At 38.2% G+C, this 21398-nt stretch overlaps 1 protein-coding gene across 1 annotated transcript in view; it reads right to left on the bottom strand.

Annotated features, from left to right (window-relative positions):
• The window catches only part of sez6b (seizure related 6 homolog b), a 228114-nt gene that overhangs the window by 18998 nt on the left and 187718 nt on the right, over positions 1-21398 (bottom strand). Inside the window, exons 6-9 of the mRNA XM_067364937.1 lie at positions 17530-17698; positions 16806-16972; positions 10782-10976; positions 7272-7410 (exon numbers count right to left, since the gene is read on the bottom strand). Of these exons, the coding sequence (XP_067221038.1) occupies positions 7272-7410; positions 10782-10976; positions 16806-16972; positions 17530-17698 (670 nt within the window). The remainder of the gene's footprint in view (positions 1-7271; positions 7411-10781; positions 10977-16805; positions 16973-17529; positions 17699-21398) is intronic.

Raw genomic sequence — 21398 nt, 5'->3', positions numbered from 1 at the left:
TGCATTAAATTCTCATATGGGGTTCGCAGACACATCGCCCTCTGCTCAGCACACTGAAAAGGAAGTGACAAATGCTGCCTTTTTAAAAAAAGGAAATGTCAATCTAGACATTCTCTGCATCTCAGAGATGGTTGAAATACATTTCTGCTGGTGAAAGCAGTGAAGATGCATTTGATTCTGTTCTTTTGAGAGATAAAGGGGAGGATTTTGTGGAGGATTTCGCATCTGGTGTTTCTGTGGAAAACTAATACATAATGATCCATCATATGTCAAGAAAATTCGAGCCTATCTGTAATTTACATGGACGACAGGCCACAACTGAGAATAACTGTTTGTATGTGCCAGAGTGAACAAATTCTTCAGTGGCATCCAGAAGCCAGTCTTTCCTCCTCTGCCCCATGTCTGTTTAGTAAAGAATCATCTACCTGAATGATTGCCCTGCTGGAAAAACACCATTTCCAATCAAATCTCCTGTGCGGAGGGCTGGGACCTGTGCTTGACATATCAACAGCAGCTTCGCTTCCAGGGCACAGCAAGCCCCAGCATGTCTTGGAAACGTACAGTTATTTGAAGTAAAAATGCAGGATGAACTAAATAAAAAAGTTGAACAGTTGTGGAACAGAGTTACTAATTCAAATGGTATTAAAGTCCCACTGTAGTCAATAATTGTATCCCTTAAAACCCATCATTGATCACCAAAATGACATATTTGAATGTTTTTTTTCCTGTGAAAAAATGTCTTCATGCCTTAAAACAGCTTGAATGCAACTCTACACCCTTGCCTCATTTAAAGGTGCTATAGAGGATGTTTTGTTTTATACATTTTTGCAATATTACTTGAAACTGTCTTTACTAACTGATAAAAGACTATTTATTAGGTGCACTGAAAGGAATAATATTAATATACATCAACTGTGCATGAGGTAGGGCCTTAAAAACATCAGCCAAACGTTTACGCGATCATCGGCCCTCTGGCTTGTCAATCACAGCCGTGACGTTCCTTGTGAGAGACGAGCGCGGCTGCGCGCTCCAGTAACTTTCCACACTCCACAGGCGCCGCATGCAATGTTTTTGTCAGGAGACAGGAGTAACAACTGCAGATTATGAGTTACCTGCGGTGAGTCCGACATAATGAATCCACTAACATGACACAGCGAATTCTGGTGGTAAACACTCGTGTTCCAATACTTGTGCACGAGTTTTGGGAGGCGTTCCCTCGAAATGGGGGGTTGTTCTTACGCATGCGCTCATTTCAAAAACTCACTAACAGTCTTTGGTTTCTCAGTCGACAAAAAGATCCTCTTTAGCGCCTTTAACATACGTGGATCGATAAATATGCAAATTAACCCCGGCTCCACTCAACTTACTGAGGTAAACGCTGCACAATGGTCTCGCTCTTTACAACATCGGACACATAACAGTAATTAATATGATTAGCCTTTTGCTTGACTACATTATCAAACAGCTAATAATGTGTCGCTAATGTTACAGAAACTATGTTCCTGTTCGCCATGTCGGAGTCAGACAGCTGCCTTCTAGCAATCAGTATCCTTACAAATGCTTTTAACTCAGAACGTCAGTGGAGAAAGGCATAATTCATCATAACATTGTAATGAACATCATACACCCGCCGTATTGCTAAATCTACACAATTTTTCATATCAACGGAAAAATATACCAGGATAACCTGGCTTCTCTTGAGACTTCCCTGATTCAGAGCGTCACAGTTAATGATATGCTAAAGTATATAAAGTATATATATAAATATATATATATATATATATGTGTGTGTGTGTGTGTGTGTGTGTGTGTGTGTGTCATTCTATGTGGAATTAAACCCACTATGGTGCCACAAGAGATCTTGGGTTAGCCTTTAGTCCACAGCGATTTGTTTAAAATGGACTCAGGATCGAGGCAGCAAATTAACATAGGACTTTCCAGAGATAAAGGTGGATAAGCCCCAGTTACATCTGCATGAATAACCATATAATGTTGACACTGGGAAAAGCCAGTAAAATAGAAGAGACTAAACCTTCATTTGGATTGTCAACATTTCCAGAGAGACTTATAGAGGATGATGCTTTCTCAAATAAAGGAGAGAAATTAGTTCCTCTGTTTTTGCAGAGTTCTTCTTTAATTAGAAAGTTAAATATTGGTCTGAGTTCTGGCTCGGTGCCTGGGGGGATGAGACAGCCTTGATTTATTACCAGCCTGCTAAAGGCTGTTACTCTCTGAGGTGCACACAACCACCATACAGAGCTCTGCAGCCAAGCCAACTGCAATCCCAATGCCAAAAATGCAGGGGAAAATGAGAGAAACAATCATAAACAAATCAACAGTTCATGGTCAATCAGGACTATATCCCACTTAAATGGATTCAAACACTGATACAACACATGAAAAGGCTGCTGAATATAAGATGGTCAAAAATAGAAACAAAATGACATTTACATTTTTAAAGTGACTCATTCAAGGTACACATTTTCATCAGTTCTTGCTTTCCCTGGGAATCAAACCCATGAACTTGGCATTGCTAACGCTGTGCTCACATGGAAGAAAACAGAAAGGAAGTACTTTAAGCTTGAATTTCTCCAGTGGTAGGTATTCACTGGCCATAATTTACAGCATTAAATGCAACTACTTTAAATGCAACTACTTATGAATGTAATAATATATTATAGTAGGCAGTTCATTCTGTAGAATATATACTGTTGCATGGTTGTTCTCAAAAATAAGCACAATTTATATACAATTGATACATTTATATATCAATATGTTTGAGAACAACAACAGTGCTACATGGTGATCAGCAGCTCTTTCTGCTGGTTACAAAGTTACAACGACAAGTGGTTGTCTTTATGAGTGAGTCATTGAGTCATTAATTCAACTGATTTGTTCAAACATGTTGATTCATTCAGGAATTAAACAAATGACTGTCTATGTTTGATTCTCTGAATCATTAACTCAACAGATTAGTTCAAACACAATGATACATTCAAGAACGAAACACCTCTACTCTGTTTTGCTTTGAAAACATTCAACGGTTTAGTTGCTTGGAACCATTTTCATATGTGCGTGCACACACACACAGCTTAGAGATATCATCTTGTTAATTCTTATTCATTCTTATTAATTCTGACTTTGAAGGCTAAAGCATGAAGACATGAACATCCTACTTGGCTAAATCATGTCAATCTTGCACAGCTGTGCACTAAAACTCCAGTAGAGGGCTGTAGCACTCATGGGGATCCCGGAATTTGACTGGCTCTGATATATTCAGCATTCCCTGCTATGCGGCTAGGTCTATGAAAGACTGTGTGCAGGTGTGCCAGCTGTCACCTGTGCACCTCTCTCCCCCCTTTGTCCGATACACGGCCTGGCACATACAGCATGAGAAACCCTCCCTGCTAAATGAATTCATCAGCCTTCATTACGCCCCACGTTCTCAGGTAATTGGGAGTGTGCCGTACATAGATGAATGATTACACAGGAGTGGGCGCATATTCATTATTGGGCTAAAATGTTCTTACGGCCCCATAATGAAGCTCCAGCAGTGGCCCAGGCCCTGCTATTACAGTACCCATGATTCAAGTTCAACCAAAAGGCTCTGCAGGACACCTACGTAGCAATAAGGACCTGTGTTGGGCCAATGAATGCTTGTAAGGTATATAAGTACAGAACTGAGTGAAATAAGGAAACATGACTGCAAGTAGATTTGTTATTAGTCTCTCTCTCTCTCAGTCTCTATGGGCTGAACAGCTGTGGCTGGCTCCCTCCTCACTCATTTTCCCTCGCTATATGTCTCACTCGATGTGCCTGGCTGATAATGTTCCATATGTCCTTTGATAAATTTGGTCATTTGAAAATTGTAAGAGTGGGGGAAGTGTAGGCTTCGTAATGGACCGGGATGACTCCAGACACACCTAGACCAATCCAATAATGTTTCACTGCTGCTCAATCAATGGTCTTGTTTACACCTGGTATTAAGATTGTCGAGAGAGTTATGAAATCACAAGATAAAGTGCAAAATTAAGGTGAAAAAAACATGAAAAAATGATATAAATTATATTTGGCCATTATTATGCACGTTGTTTTATTAATAGGGACCCCATTTATACCTGTATTAAGAGTTGTCTTATCTTGTTTCAAACCAAAACAGATGTTATAATTGGGGCAAATATCTACACACTAGTATAATTGTCTGAAGACATCTGGACCTTATGTAAAAGCATGTGGCCTCATCCTCACTAGCAGGACAAACAAAAACTTGCCATCTCCCTATATTGCCTCCACCACTAAATAAATGGGAAATTAATTATGTTGACTGCATCTCCAGCAAAACATCCAGGATGTCATTTATTACACAGTCCCACAATGTAGCACTGCAGTCGGGACACTTGCAATAAGAGAGAGAGAGAGAAAAACATGACAAATGCGAAAGGAACCATATGCAAATGAGCGAATCTTAATTAAGGCAGCCAAATTATTGAATGCATGAATAATCTATCTGGGTCTGACACAGCAGGGCCTCATGTTCCGCACTTCACCTGACGGCACAATCACACTCAACACTTGTTTCCCTGCTCACATAATTGATTTCACATTCATAAAAACATCCAATAAAATAATTGTTGTTCTGCTGAGTTTGTTATTAACCTTTGTGCAATGTGCATCCCCACTTCTGCATCCTCTTTATGCACAACTTCATCTGCCCTCTTTTTTTCCAACTTCCCGTTTACCATTCGCTTTCAGTGTAGACTCTTAAATTCTGTTCCAAAACCTAGCAAGCTGCCTACAGCCTACAAAGGCATCTGATATGGAATGTGACAAGTCATGCCTTTTGAAGCACATCAGTAGCACAAATTGCTTGACTTACTGTTAGCATGTTGCTTTGCTAACAGTGGGAAACTCTTAAAAAAATGCATAAATACACTGTAAACCCCAATGCTCAAAATTATTTATTGGTTTGAGAAGGACAAACTTAAATTAAATAAATTAGTTCAGTCAAATTAAGAGTATTTAGCACGTTTGTTCACAGAACTGATATATTTTAAGTAAACCGAATTGTTTAATTGTTTTGAGTTTTATGAACTCATTTCTTTTAATTTAGACTAACTAAAGTTTAACTGAACCTGGGCTGAGATTTCTATTTCCCATGGCACTCGAAAGGGAGAGTAAATGCTAAAATGAAGTGTTATATAATGTTTTTTTTTTTTTTTTTTTGTTCAAGATTAATGTTAAGTGGGAGATTTAGTAGTGATTAATGTTTTGTTATGCTAATTTAGAACAGTTTCTGTTAATGTTGGTTTTTGGAGAGTTACCATCATGACAAGTGGTGCATGTGGCTTGGTTTGAGAGCAAGTATGTTAAATGCTTTATATTGCTGTACTCATTCAGCAAGTGCTATATACTGTTAACATGTTAGCAAATTAGCATGTTAGCATTTTTTAAATTAGCTTGTTATAGCTAGATAAGTTTACACTAATAAAAATGTTCACAGTGAGGTTACATGAAAATTTTAAGTTAAATGTATGAGCGTACTCAAACATGTCAAGTTAAGAACAATTAAAATATGAGTACAAAATAAAAATCTGCCAGTTCTGCTTGCTTCAACTTTGAATTTTGCCAACTTATTCAGGTTTACAGTGTACATAAAAATACATAAATAATAATAACAATCGTTTATATATTTAATTATATTTTATAACTATGTTCAAACATTTGGGGTCAATAAGATTTTTTTTTTTTTTTTTTTGAAAGGCATTAGATGTTTAACCAGCAGGGATACATTAAATTTGGTTAAAAAATTACAGTAAAGACATAATAAAATATAGTTTTTTTGTCTTTTCAAAAGCACTCAACATTTATCAAAGAATTGTTGAAAAAAATGCTGTGCCCACAACAATATTGGGCAACACGATCGTTTTCAACATTGATAATGATATAAAAAGTTTCTGAATGATTTCTGAAGGATCATGTCTCCCTGAAGAGGGGTAATGGCATTTAATTGAATGAAATGAATGAAAAATGTTTACTTACAATATAAAGTACAACCATCAAGGATTAATTTTTTTTGAGCTTGGTGCAAAGAATTCTTGGAATGCATAAACTGTACATGTGATGCCACCTTGGAATTTAGTTAAAATGAGGTGTTTTATGAGGCAAAATAATAAGGTTGCCTTTTGGAATAGCTTTCGCATTGATGACGCCTAAAATGCTGCCTCTATAGGCAGCTTACTAGGTTTTGGAACAGAGTATTTTTCCCTGTGAGAGGAGGACATGTTGATCTAGCTTGCATCTCCAAGCAGTTTGAGTCTTTTTCCCCACAAGGAACTGCTGAGAAAATAACTCTCTCTTGCTTGCCATCTTTCGATCTCTCTGCCAGCACAGTTTGACTGCCTGGGATTTAGCAGGGAGCATGAACTGAGTAAACCTAATGTGATGTTAACCGCAATTTACAGATATACTCAACCTCTCCCATGATCCCTCAATTAAATTCAACATAAAGCTATACAACAGCTATCTTGTCTTTGAGAACTTGGCTGACAGTAGGAGCCACCAAGGAAGCACCATGCCACACTGATCGCAGTAATAATTGATGCAATGAAGAGAAATTCAGATTGCTTTTGGGTTAATTCTGAAAGTGTTTAAAGTATATTTGAAAAAAGCTGTGGTGTTGTTTCAGTGCTTTAAAGATGTATGCTCTGGGAGATCTTCAGAAAAGCCAATCAAGGTCTCTGAGTCCTAGGCTGTCGCAGTTGAACAGAAATCTCACAAAATGCCCAGAGCGACATGATGGGTGTTTCATTTGGATGGTGAGAGCAGAATGGAGCCGAATCGGTCAGTGGGGAGTAGATGACGTACAGCACCAGAATTTGTAACTGTGGTGCAATCTCAGCCACATCAAGGACAAACCCAGCATAAAGGCGGCCCCATGGTGATACACGTTTGAGTCTGTAGGCATCTACAGTTCGAGACTGATAGGTGCGCTGGGAGTGTGCAGAAAGGTCTAGATTAAACCACAGTGGATTTGATCCACACTTATCACAGTGCAAGTAAAGGATGCAGCAGATATATCAGTTGAATATTTAGCTTTTTCGAATATTACCTTTATGCAGTGAGTAATATAGTTCTTTGTGAATGTAAAAAGTTTGCCAAGTTTTAAAGATCAAAGTGCACAACAAATAAGTGTTTTGTCTCCAAAAAGAAAGAATTGATTCTGTATGCGTTTTGTCGTATAATGTGCATATTTGTAATTCACTTGGACATACACTTGGATGTCAAGCATGATCCTCTTGTCTTCTTCAACATGGATCCCCCAGATGCAGTCCTGACCCTTATCATAGGCCTCAGGCCAGTTTGGAGATAACACCACCCCAGCTGAATCTGTGATCTCTCCACTGCAAACAGCTGAAATGCAACCAAAGAGAGACAAAAAGAGGTTAGAGAGAAATGCAAGCACACAAAAAAGAACCCAAAATGCTTACCCAAATCATTAAAATATAGCTTTATAAAAAAATGTACGCACAAAATGCAATAAATAACATAAACAATAAATAAAATTAATGTTATCAGTTATTTTAGCATTATATATAATGTAGTTAAGGCAATATGTGTAACATTTATATTTTTTATATTTATATTTCAGCTTCATTTTAATTAATGAAAATGATTTTATATAGTTTTAGTTAACAACAACGCAGATGATATATAAAAACCCATATTCAAAAGTTACGGCATTTTGTATCCCTATTTGTTACACAGGTGACTCCCAGCTCTGGATTAATCTGAAAAATTCTGGCCAGATTAATAAACAACTCAAGGCGTCCTGTTTTCATTTTCCCCCTATTCACATCACTACACTGACTTAGCTGGATGTAAGCACATTTTCAAATGGAAAAGCTGTTGTCTTGACCCCCTGCTAGAGCCAGTACGATTAAATCCTTTCAATCCAAACTCTATTGTGAGGCTAAAGAAATGTACTTGAGCAACGGGTCAGATAAGACAGCTGTGTGTGTGTGTGTGTGTGTGCGTGTGTGTGGGTGGGGGTGGAATCGGGGCATTATGAGTGAAGCATTCTCTCACATTCTTCGGCTCTGTTCACCTGGTTCTAGCCTCCATGGCTTAATGCTTTTAGTGCTGCTTTAGGTGCGTGACTGTGGCTAAGAGTGTCTGAAACCCATCCAGGTGACAGAGGATGTAGTGGATTACATAGAAAAGGCACTAAAAGGATGTGAGGCGCTTGTACTGTACTTGCACATGCTGCCTGTAGAGCTCTTCAGCAGCTAACTAATGCATTTTATACACAGAAACACATAAATGTAAAGCCTACGCAAATAGCCTCACGTGTAAATGTAGAGGAGAGAATCATTTGTGCATGACAGCTTTATTTACTTGCACATGCACATGGTGCCTGTGCTATTTTAGCATCTGATTTATGAAGCAAATTTTCCAGATCAGGTAAACACTTTTGGATACATGGCTAGTTATAATGCTCTTTACATTGATTAGATCAGCTTTTGATGAATAATACATAAAATAAAAAAAGGCACTCAATAAATATTCAAAAAAAATTAATAATAATCAATCCATCCAATCTCCAATCTGCTTTAACATCTGGAGCCTAGCCCAGCATCTCAGGCAACTGGTAGAAAACACCCTGGACAGATGGCTAGGTAATAATAATATTAATATTAGTAATAATAAAAATGCTATACTACTATTATTATTATTATCATGGTAAAACTTTACAATAAGGTTCATTAGTTAACCACTTTAGTTAACATGAACTAATAATGAACTGCACTTCTACAGCATTTATTAATCTTTGTTAAGGTTAATTTCAACATTTACTAATACATTATTAAATCAAGAGTTGTATTTGTTAACATTACACCATGTGCAAAATTATTAGGCAAGTTGATTTTCTAATCATATTTTTTTTTCCAAGCACATTTGACCATTTCCAAACCACATCAATCTTAATAACTACTATTAATTTTGTATTTAATAATTTATAAGTGATATATATATTTGTTCATGAATGCTGGGAATGAAAAACGCCTTATATTCAGGTGTGTGCATAATTATTAGGCATGTTTTCTTTTACAGGCAAAGTTAAGGCAAGACCAATGGACAGCAAAACACTCATTGGGTCAGCCAAAAACTGGTGGAGAAGACAAGACACGGTAAAAGAAGTAAAAGAATAGGGTTAGTTCACCCAAAAATGAAAATTCTGTCATTAATAAGACCTTCGTTCATTGTTGGAACACAAATTAAGATATTTGTCATAAAATCTGAAGGCTCAGTGAGGCCTGCATTGACACCAAGACAGTTAACACATTCAGATGCCCAGAAAGCTACTAAAGACATTTAAAACAGTTCATGTGACTACAGTGTTTCAACCTTAATATTATGAAGGAATGAGAATACTTTTTGCACGGCAAAAAAACAAAATAACTACTTTATTCAACAATATCTAGTGATGGACAATTTCAAGCACTGCTTCATGAAGCTTTGAAGCTTAACAAATCTTTTGTTTGGAATCAGTGGTTCGAAGCATATATCAAACTGCCAAAGTCACGTGATTTCAGTAAACGAGGCTTCGTTACATCATAAATGTTTCGAAATTTCAATGGTTCACCACTGGGGGGCGTGACTTTGGCAGTTTGATACACGCTCCGAAACCACTGATTCGAAACAAAAGATTTGTTAAGCTTCATGAAGCAGTGTTTGAAATCGCCCATCACTAGATATTTGTGAATAAAGTTGTTATTTTGTTTTTTTTCTGCACAAAAAGTATTCTCATCACTTCATAACATTAAGGTTGAACCACTGTACTCACATGAACTGTTTAAATATGTCTTTAGTAGCTTTATGGGCATCTGAAAGTGTAAATTAACTTGTGTCAATGCAGGCCTCACTAAGCCATCGGAAAATATCTTCATTTGTGTTCTGAAGATGAACAAAGATCTTACGGGTGTTGAATGACATGAGGGTGAGTAATTAATGACAGAATTTTCATTTTTGGGTGAACTTACCCTTTAAGAATTAAGGTGAAGAATTAAGTGTGAAACCATCAGGACCCCTTCAGTCTCCAGCACCACCATTTTCCAGAACTGCAACTTACCTGGAGTCTCCAGAAGTGCAAGGTGTCGGGATCTCAGAGACTTGGGTTAGTTAAAGAATCCTAAAAAATGACCCCCACTTAATAAGAATCACAAGCTAAGGAGTTGTAAAACACATGAATATTGTTTTTATAGGCTTTATAGACAGAGAGATTAAGAGTGACTCTTGAAGGACCAGCACCACATCCTATTGTACCACACAGGTGTGGGAGATCATTTTTAGTCCATCTCCATTCCTGAAAAGTCCATCTAGAAGATATGGAATAAAAACGATCTTCCAAAACTTACTGCCAGATTCTGGAAGATAAATTCTTGAAACAGTGGTACAAGAGGATGTGGTGCTGGTCCTTCAAGAGTCACTCTTAATCTGTAATTTTTAAACTCTTAAAAAAACAAATAGTATTTGTGTATTTTACAACACTTCAGCTTGTTGATTCTTATAAAGTGGAGGTCATATAGGGTTGTGCATCATTTAGAATTTAATTTGAATGGAGGTAGAAAACAAGATGACAAGCAGAAAAAGACTTGTTTGAAATTGAAAAAAAAAAAAAAAAAAAGTTTGTAGGCCTTAAAGGGCCTGAAAGGGAACTAATTCTTCACTTCTGAATTTGGCCCAACCCTTGTACATATGCATATGCAAACATTCACACACACCTCTGCAGGCGGGTTCAGTCTCATTCCATTGAGGGTTGCTGGGATCCATGCACTCGATGATAACGGAACCCTGCTCCAGGGTGTAGCCGGGGTCACAGGTGAACTCCACAACCGTGCCCACAGCGTAGGTGCTGTCAGTGGTGGTGAAGTTGCCGTACTTGACGAATGGCTCGTAGCAGTGCCCTGCTGCAAAAGCTGAGAGGACACACCATAAATCACCTGCTCCGAGACGCACATCACAGTCCAAACACTATCACCAAGCATCTGATTTCAGAAGAGCTTAAAACACACAGACAACAAGTCCTCTCGGCTCAGCCTATAACCGTACACATAGTAATTTCATTGGAAAGGCAGAGGACAGCGCAGAATCCGAATTTAAATGCATTTTTAGATGGCAGTCTAAAATAATTTGTCTGTTGAATGTGGCAAAGCAATGTGCAGCGTTTTAAATTCCCACCAATCAAAATCCTCCTGGACGCAAACCCAAGGATTCGGGTTGCCCTTGGAAGGATATTGTTAGTTAATCAACCTTAGCCAGACTTGCAAGGCCATTTACGAGCGTAAAAGGAAGAGAGACGGCCTGACAACGTGAATAAATGTGCAACGTGAATGAACAAACTCACTCAGGGAAACAACAAACCGACACGCCTGGCTGAACCGTTATTGGTTGTTGTGTTCGCCTGAGAATGTAGAATAGAGATTAGAGCGAGAGGAGGAGACTTAAGATGAGGATGTTCAGACTATGGGTAAACACTGGCTTTGATATCCCTCCGGGTCCGGCCTCATTCAAGCGTGCGCTAGATTAGACTACCCACATTCAGCTTTACATTCAGCCTCAATCTCTGTTTAATAAACACAGGCGATTCTGCCAATTACAGCAAACTGTTTTCTCCCCCCCCCAATCCCCTTCCCCAGACACATTTGCATTATTCATCTAGCTCCGTTCTCTAAAAGTGAAAATGAGTCATTTTAATCATCAGTTGATTCTTGCTCTCTTATAACCACAGAAACAATCATTACATAAGATGGCGTCGACATAAAAGTCAGATTTATATGGAAATGTTTTGCACATAATTTAATGAGCGATGCACATTTTGTGTTATTGCCATGAGTGTAGTCTCAGTCTCAGACATCATGCCCACAGACCGTTGGCTGAACGTCTGATGCTAAAGGCACCCAAAATGGGAAACACTTCAGGAGTTTCGAAGTTGTCATCTGATTGGTTGAATTCTCCAGGATTTCCAGGAGATGTGTGTGTGTGTCGCATTCTTTCTGTCAATGTGATGCCAAACCCCCTCATGGAAGAAGAAAGTTGTTGCGTTTACAACAGTGGCAACGCATGAGTGAAATGCTGGATTTTTAAAAGTATGTGAAGTTTGCAGTGCCATTGTTTCAGTAAACTTGCACAACCTCCTTGAATAAATAATGTATTAGATGCACGCCGGTCTAAACACGTCGACTTTACATTTTCACGCCCCTAAATATGATGCGGAACAAAACGAGCTGTAATTAGTGGCTTTACATGTCAATCAGATGTCAGTGGTCCTTGGCCAATGAAAGCTGTGATAAAGTCCAGACCTTCTGCCATCAGTCTGAAGGTCTGGCTATGCGAGACTACCATGATTGAGGTCCCGACAGGAAAGAAAAATCATAAATGAGATCTCTAACGGAATTAGACATCAATTAGATTAAACGGGGAGCAAAAATACTTTTTACTTTTTGACATTTAACAGTCATATATTTCAATATGAAGTCAAACATTTCTCATCAAATTCCTCAAAAAGCCAAATTATACACTAATTTGACCATCACTGAAAGAAAAGAAAAGTTTTTTTTTTTTTTTCATGCTTTCCTTAGTGTGCTGAAACAATCATTCATGGCAGACCATGCAATTTTTGTGTTGATTGTAGCCAAAGAAGTGGATGCGATTGAAATAAGGATATATATTTACTAGATAGGGTAATCTTAATTTTTGTTAATGTTTTGTGTGTTTTGTTTGAATGTCAACCTAGGCGGCTGGTCTTGTTTTGCTCTTGTGGTACTTTGATGGTACATCGGCCCCAGTGCCGATGCAAAGTCGGGCACATTTTCTAACCATAATACATTGTTTTTGTCAGGCAGCAGCCGATCTTTGCAGTGCCGCATGAAGTCAAACAATAAAAATAATAATAATAATAATTTGATACATTTATATAGTGCTTTTCTTGGTACTCAAAGCGCTTACAACCATATTGTGCTGCAACGGTTTTGTGTTGTCATTCACCTTGTAGCACGCGCAATGACGATTCTCTGTCAACCAATCAACGTTCTGGAGTCAGTGTAGCTCCACCCTTTTGGTACCGGTACTAATGGTACTTTTGTGCTAGGCACTCAAGCAGAAGGTACGTCCTGATATTGCCGAGTTAGATGCGTTCCTGGGTCAACATATTTTGTTGATCCTGGAACAACATTTTGGGTCCCAAAAAATGTGGTATGGTACAGTTCGGAATTCACCATTCACAACTTCTGACAATGGAAACGGCAAAAATTGCGTACCGAACTGAACTGCTCTGAACCCTACCGCTCGGTGGAAATGAGCCATAAGAGTCCCAGTTTCAACTTATTACATTTTACCTTTTCATTGTGAAATACTATCCAAATCACTTTTTAGTTTTATACTTTTACTATATGCCGAATTTCTTTTGATTTTTAGGCATTATTTGAGATCTGAGACAAAGTGGACTTTTAAATGAAACAAAAAAAGAGAACTCTATTAAGTCTATAGAGGTATGAAATATGAAGTGATGAATATGCACACTGCTGTTTAAAAATTTGGGGTCAGTAATATTTCTTTTAAAGAAATAATACTTTCATTTTGCAAGGATGCATTAAATTGATCAAAAGTGGCAGTAAAAGACATTTATAATGTTACAAAATACTTCTATTTCAAATAAATGCTGTTTCCACAAAAATATTAAGCAGCACAACTGTTTTAACACTGAAGATTAATAATAAGACATGTTTCTTGAGCATCAAATCAGCATATTAGAATGATTTTTGAAGGATCACGTGACACTGAAGACTGGAGTAATCACAGGAATAAACTGCAGTTTAAAATAAAAAACAGTTGTATTTAATTGTAACAATATTTCACAATATTACTGTTTCACTTTATTTTTGATCAAATAAATGCAGCCTTATTAAGCATAAGATACTTTAATAACAAGAAAACATTAATAAATCTTCCCAACCCCAAGCTTTTGAATTGTAGAAGGTATGAAACAGCAATTTATAACAGTTTCTCTGGGCCATACTGACTGTCATACACAACAAGGTTGAAAAATAATGAAATTACTCTCAAAAAGAAATTTACCTCTGAAAAGTATGATAATACTCTTTTCAGCATCTATTTCAGCAAATAAAAATATTTCATTCAAAGACAATTATTACATAGATTTACATGATTCCGGTTTAAAGAACTAAACAAGTAGTCCATGTGTGGCCTTCCAATACACAAAAAGTTTCAGATCAGTGCTTTTGCTACTAAAATTGATAAAAACAGATCCATTTTGTTTATGATGGCAGAAAAAGGAGAACAGCACTTCAATCAGACAAGACTATTAAAAGCTGGGCACTCTACCTGGTGTGAAATTCAGAGAGGTGTCAGGAGCGTGAGAAGACAAGCTAAATTGTTACAGGTTGCCGTGAAGGCACATTAGTATATTGTAGATAGCATAATCGGATTGTGGCATGGTAAATGAGATTAGATTGATCTGGCCAGATAATGACTGTGAGGTTCCGAGGTGTGCATGACATCCCAGCGAACAAATGCAACTGCACACATTCGACTGACCTGTCAGAGGGAATAGGAATGCAATTTATGCAATTTCTGTTTCCAGTTAAAACTCATTTTAATGACCTTGTTGGGTTGCATTTGATTCGATTTCCATTTGATGTAATCTGAATAAATCTCATTTGAGCCATGAATCTGAGGGGTGTTTAGCAAGGCACAAGAGAAAAGATCTTTGGTGTGAATCGAAGCAATAAGGGGAATGTGCCGGAAGGTATATCTTTGTCTCCACCACAGCCCTGAGGCTCTGCAAAGGACACGTGTTCTTCAAACAACGTTTGAACTCGGTTACCGCCGCCGTGTATGGCCCGGCTCAGAGACAAACCAGCAGAGGATGGATGAGAAAAGATGTTAGCTGCTCATTATTACGATGTCATGTGACCAATGCTGTACGGTGGCTAAAAACTGATTATGAATAAGACATTACTGAACCGAATCACTACCTACATTTACATGCACCCATATAATCTGTTCATAATTGGATTGATGGCTCAATTAGACTGAAAAGCCTTCATGTAAACACACAGTTTGTTCTGAAAGAATTTTTTTAATCAGATTGAAAGAGGTGGTTGGTGTAGACCTAAAATAATCCGATCAACAGGAAAAAATTCAACTTGTAAACATCTATTTTTTGATTGGATTCAGAAATGCCTTGTGCACACGCAGAGAGTCGTGATATGTCATACGAACGTGTGTATGCTTATGTCTCACGTCTTACGAAGTGGTCCGTGAAGGAGAAGGAATATGCATATGCGATTAAATTTTGTTTGGAATACATGTAACTGTGTCCTAACCAGACACAATGTGATAAAATTCCAGAGACAAAAAATTTGTCTGTCCACACTCACAACAAAATGGATAAAAACATAATAAAATTCATGAATATTACACCATTTATATGTACATACTGAGTTACAATCTTTGTCATAGAATACACTTGTCTGTTCACAACGAGTTGACAGTTTGAACCTTCTAGTTTCCTTTTATTTATTTTGAAGATCTGAGGTGAATTGTCCATTGTTGCTTTCCCTGACAGCAACATCTAAGATCCAGAACTTTTAAAGATCCGGCCCACATCTGGTCCGCGTGTAATCCACATGTACCAGATGTGGGCCAGATCTGGGCCACACTATGTTGCTGTCTGGGTTCAGTACTGCTATAAAAGACACACAAAATGATATTCAAACTCACATTAGATGCTTTTAAAATTAAAGGGGCTCTATGTAATTTTTTACTTTAATAAATCATAAAAATACCCCAATATGTTAGCAGATATTTAGGTAACATGCTAAGTTCACCTACTTGTTCCTCAGAAAAACATTGTTACAGCCAGATATTCTACTTTGAAAATGTCCGTTCCGTGTCGGAATGTCTGTTTTTGTTTTGGTCTGTGTGAAACCGTGTGCTTGAGTTTATCCAATAGTATTTCGACATCACAGGTTGCCAGTTGGCGGAAAACACCACGTATTGTAGCCATGGAAACCAGCAAACAAACTGGGTCAGAGAATCGCAGATTCTACCTAAAAGCCTCTGAATCCATCTAAATATCTCTATGAACAACAGCATATTAAAACACAGATAAATCAACTCATCAGCTTACAGTGTGTAAGTCTCCTCAGCTTTCATTGTCAATTGCGCTCCCTATTGTTGCTGGCAACCCGCGTCTTTGAACGAGAGGGTGGGCCAAACAATATTTTGAATTTGGACTGCAGTACCTATTTTGAACACTGGGTGTCATTCCTGCATAGAGCCCCTTTAAATAAAGCACATAAACAGTACCTGAGATTATCAGTCTTTGTGTTATTGTTCCAGTCGCGACTTTTAGAAACTCAGATTAACTCAGATTAACAGGGGAAAAAAAAACTCTTTGGAAAAGATACCTTTTATCATGTGTCGCAGCGTCGTGTCGCGTCTGGTTAGGGCACGGTGCAATGCATTTGTAAACGAATATGTGAATCAGATTGCAGCATTTATAGTTCATACAAACAGAACTTTCAGAATGTGAAATCAGATTGTGTTCATTCCAATTGATGAAAATTTGTGCGCATGAACACCCACTGGTTCACTCGCGAATTGACCTGGGCTGCGTTTCTCAAAAGCATTGTGAGCTAAATTGATCGTAGAGACCATTAGTTCTACGACCTACTTAAGCTTACGATGCTTTTGAGAAAATCAATTGTCTAGGTGTTCCGTACCTTCATATCTGATGGCCACCCCCGTGTTGGTGCCGGAACCATCCGTCGTAAACTCCACAAAAAAATGTCTGGAAGAACTAACGATTCCCTCGTTCGGAAGGTATTCCACCTCATACGAGTCATACAGAATCGGCGAGTCGATGTGGTTGCCATTTTTGATCAGAAACCTGCAGACATAAACAGAACAGAATGGTTTAGTTCGGCTCAAAACAGCAAATCTTTCTTCAGTATCTGTTTGGCAGCAGATGTAACGTTCCTCCGATTTCTAGTACTGTCTTATGGCAGTTTGCATAATAATTGCCTGATATGATTTTGAATAGCTGAGCAGCAAGTGACCTCATTAAAAGTCCATTTGTTAGCAAAGCCTGCAGAAAAAGCGGATACCGCTAATAAAAATAACTTAATCCCCCTCCTGAGGCCCCGGAGTGGGCTGTAATCGCTCTCTCCGCGCCTGCACGAGGGGATTTGATTATTCTAAATTATTTTAAAGGAGAGCAAGTGTCTGATCTCCGAAACTTTCATCCACTTTCACTCACGCACTCACAGCTGTTCCTATCATCCCATGCTCTCGCCGTAGCAGATAATGCCCTGAAGAGCAGCGCCACATTTGGAGTGTGACGGCACTGTGAAGAGACACTCTGAGCTTCTCCGACTGTCTCTTTGAACATCAGTTGACTAATTAGTGTATAATAGCTGAGTTCTGAGTGAGTTGACTGGGACGAACCTGTCATCATCTTCTGCGAGGGCCACCTTCTCGAAGTGCACGTGCAGCCGTTGACCCTCAGGTGCCTCCAGCACCCAGTGGCAGGTCAAGTTGTTGCTGTAGTTGCCAGGGAAACCAGGCGATACAATGCGGCCGAGAGTCGCGTTCTTCACCATTCCACCGCAGGCCACTGTTCAAAGAACAAATGGAAGGAGACAGATGCCAATGAGATGAAAATAAGAAAGCTAGAGGTCGAGGAAGCCCTCAGAGTGAGCTGTGGATAACAAAACTCTTTCATAGTGAATGACCGCAGAGACTTGATCTCTATCTAAAACACAATGTAGCAATAATAGTAAGAAGACATAGTAAGTGATGGCTCAATGTTTTTACACGTCAAAGACTTTCAAATTCCCCCGGTGTATGAATATGTGTACTTACCTACTATATAGTAGGCAAACAACTGTATCTGAAAGAAAACAGTTGGTGAAAAGAATCCGGATGATCTACTACTTCCGGCGAGATCCCATGAGGCCACAGGAGAGCAGTACTGAATAGAAGTGAAGCGATGCAACTGACACCACATGACAAGTCATATGACAATGTCAACAAGGCGAATGTAGTACAATGGGATTATTCGTACTACATACATTCATACTATATGAAAGTGAAAATTCGTGAAATTCGCTTTTTATCAAAAGCCATACTTACTCAGACATTATGTGGTTTCAGATGCACCTGGTGCTTAGTTTTTATAAAAAATCTAGTTTAAAACAAGTGCCAAGATCTTCAAAATGTATATTCATGCTGGTTTCTTATATATAATTTTGAAATACTCATACCATTTTCAACAAAAGTTTAAATGTAATGAAAAATGTCATATATTAAGTAAAAAGTATTAACATAATACCCTGACTCTGTGAATACATGCCAGTTTCATTATTAATCATTTTTTAATAAAAAAAACTATTATGAATTATTAATATACCTTTTACACCTTCAACTAAACTTGCCTTGTCATAAAAAGGTCTAATTACCTGTTATTTAAGAGACTTAATGACCTTGACAGTTATGAGAGTCCTCATAAATGTGAAGGGGTGCTCTCTTTGACATCATTTCCTGTTTATAAAAGTGGAGCATTCAAGTTATTGTATTTATGATTTTTATGAATAAATCAGTAGATGCTGACAAAAAAATAAGTGCCACCTCGTTGACTCAAGAAACTTTAGACCACAACAATTTAAACAGAGAAAGACAGCATTTGTAAACAGTTTTTGTTAAAAGCAACAAAAATAGAGGAGAAGGAGGATACCTTCCTAGCTTGACGGCTGAAGGTTAGTCAGGCGGACAGAACGTAATTAAAGTGGACCCAAAGCCCTGATCTCTGGCAGACGGCCCATGCTGATCAGTAATCAGACTCTGAGTCTGGCCCGGCCCCGCATGGCAAGGGCACACTCCTAAAACGCCACATTTATGCTATTTCACTCCAAAATAATGGCGAGAGTGAGAAACCTCAGGTCCTATAGGCCACGTCTGGCAGCCGCAGGCTAACTAAACCACCTCACGACTCACTACAGCCGTGCCTCAGAAGCACTAAATGAGATCCTTCATCAAAACAGCCCTCCTTCAGGGAGCCCAGCCTTGTTTGCAATCGGAGATGTTGTTCTGTTTGTCATGCAAGAGGGAAGAGTTCTCCAGCTCTGGGATTCGGCTCTCTGAAGAGATCGAGGCGCGAAAAGTCCTTATTTATGCAGAGGAGGCAGACCTGTCAATCACGCTGTCACACCGGGCTGCCTTGAGGGGGTACGGTTGTTAATATTCACTGCCTTGTAGCACAAGCACTTCTGTTACCACCATTCCAGCCAAAATCAATGATCAAACCCCAATTAACTTAAAAGGAGAATGAAGCAACCGCACCGGGAGTTTCTCCCCTGTCAAGTTAAATCACACCTGTGTGGACTAAATATTTACACAGGCATGAGGTTTGTTTGCGTCTGAATGACAAAATGACTTGTGGGTGTATGTTTATAGTGAAACGAAGGCGAAAAAAAAACAAGGATAATTGCTAGTAAGCGAGTCCAGGGCAGCTTCACAATGATGCAAATCAGCAAGTGTGAGGAGGCTGTGTTTCTGATAGGCAGGCAAAACCACTTGCATCTATATGAAAATGAAATAAGGTTCATTAAAATCAGAAGCTGCTATTTCATAGATTTTCCTGTACTTGTAAAGATAACAGCACTGCTTACTAGTGCTACTGCTTTATAATTGAATTTCTCAGGGGCAGAGATCAAATACTGCAGATTTGGTAATTAACTGTCATTTAGCTGATGCTTTTGTTGTAGCGCACTCAATACAAGGACAATCCCTCTGGAGTAACCTGCAGTTAAGAGTCTATCTGGTGAAAGGGCACATGTGACATGTTAGGTAGTTTCTACTTCAAGTTTACTGCCACCTGGAAGCAACCTGCTGTATTAGAAGCTTAGATCCATAACCATCAGGTTAAAGGATTCACTTGGGTTCAATACAAGTGATGTTCAATGGACCGCATTTGGGGCATAATGTCAATTAGCACAGCAAAAAATTTAAATGACTCCTTTAATTAGAATAAAAGCAAAAATCTTGGTAAGAATAAGGCACTTAATGGAGGAAAATGATGCCATCATTATTCAGAGAGTATAAAAGCACAAATGTGAAGCAAATTTTTTGTCAAAGCACTTTAATCCTTGTCTAAATTGTCATTTTTCAGTGGAACGACTGGTCTAGCAATTTGTCACCAACGTAATCCCAGTGGTTTTCACGTAAAAAACATAGGAGACGTGTTTTTGGTCAGTTTGTGTGGCTGGTTTTCATTGTCTGATATTTTAAATGTATGCAGACCAAAGGACAGAGTCATGTTTATGTTCTTCTGCTGATTCAAGATGCTCCATGTAAACCAGGGGCCAGTTGTTCAAAAGTAATCGGATTTTGGCTACCGGATTGGATTAAATCTTGAAAATGGGTTGTTCAAAAGGAAAAATGATTCTGAAACCAGACTAGATCAGAAAATCCAGAATTGGTTTTGATCGGGATAAAATCCTCAGTTTGTGTTGTTCGAAACTTTTTAGTAAGATTGGGCAAGTTGTTCAAAAAGTTTAATCTGTATCAGAATGATCTGGATTTGGAAATCCCATGTTTTGCTATCCAGGATCAGGTAATCCATCTTACTTTTGTGCCGGTTTTTCAAAGAAAAATTGGATTGGATCACCATGATCCAGATACACACTTTTCCAGATTACCAAATCTGGATTACCAGTGCTCTATGGAGCCCCTAAAGGGACATGATGATAGAAAGAATATCGGTTTTGAATTAAATATAATATTTTTGTTGGATATTTACAGCTGTTTGGGGATTGTTTTATGGCACCAAAATCTTTTTTACTTTACAGTAGGTTACTGAAAGGCTAAATATGTAGGTTAATGTCTACTTCTAATTTATTTAACAGTTAAACTAATCAAGAGCAAAATAAAAAAAATGTGTATGTATATTACATGATATAAATGTTGTATTTTTTGACCAGTTTTAAAGTTTTACTATAAAACATAAATACACCTTGAAATCCTACCCCCTGTTGGGATCAGGATAATCCTGTTTTTTTGGATCAAAGTTATCCAAATCCTACTGACAAGTTTTGAACAACACAAACCGAAGGTTTGATCCAGATTAAAACTAGGATTGGATTTTGTGATTTAATCTGATTTCAGAATCCTTTTTTTCCTTTTGAACAACCCACTTTCAAGATTTAATAGCTGGAATCCGATTAGATTACTTTTGAACAACTGGCCCATCAGAATGGTGGATTTCATGAACAAAAATTTAATAAAACTTTAAAACTGGTAAAACAATACAACATTTT

This window comes from Chanodichthys erythropterus, chromosome 17, assembly GCF_024489055.1.
Source record: "Chanodichthys erythropterus isolate Z2021 chromosome 17, ASM2448905v1, whole genome shotgun sequence".
In the NCBI taxonomy this organism is placed as follows: domain Eukaryota; kingdom Metazoa; phylum Chordata; class Actinopteri; order Cypriniformes; family Xenocyprididae; genus Chanodichthys; species Chanodichthys erythropterus.
Note: the sequence above shows the minus strand (reverse complement) of the source record. Positions and strands in the feature narration are given on the sequence as shown.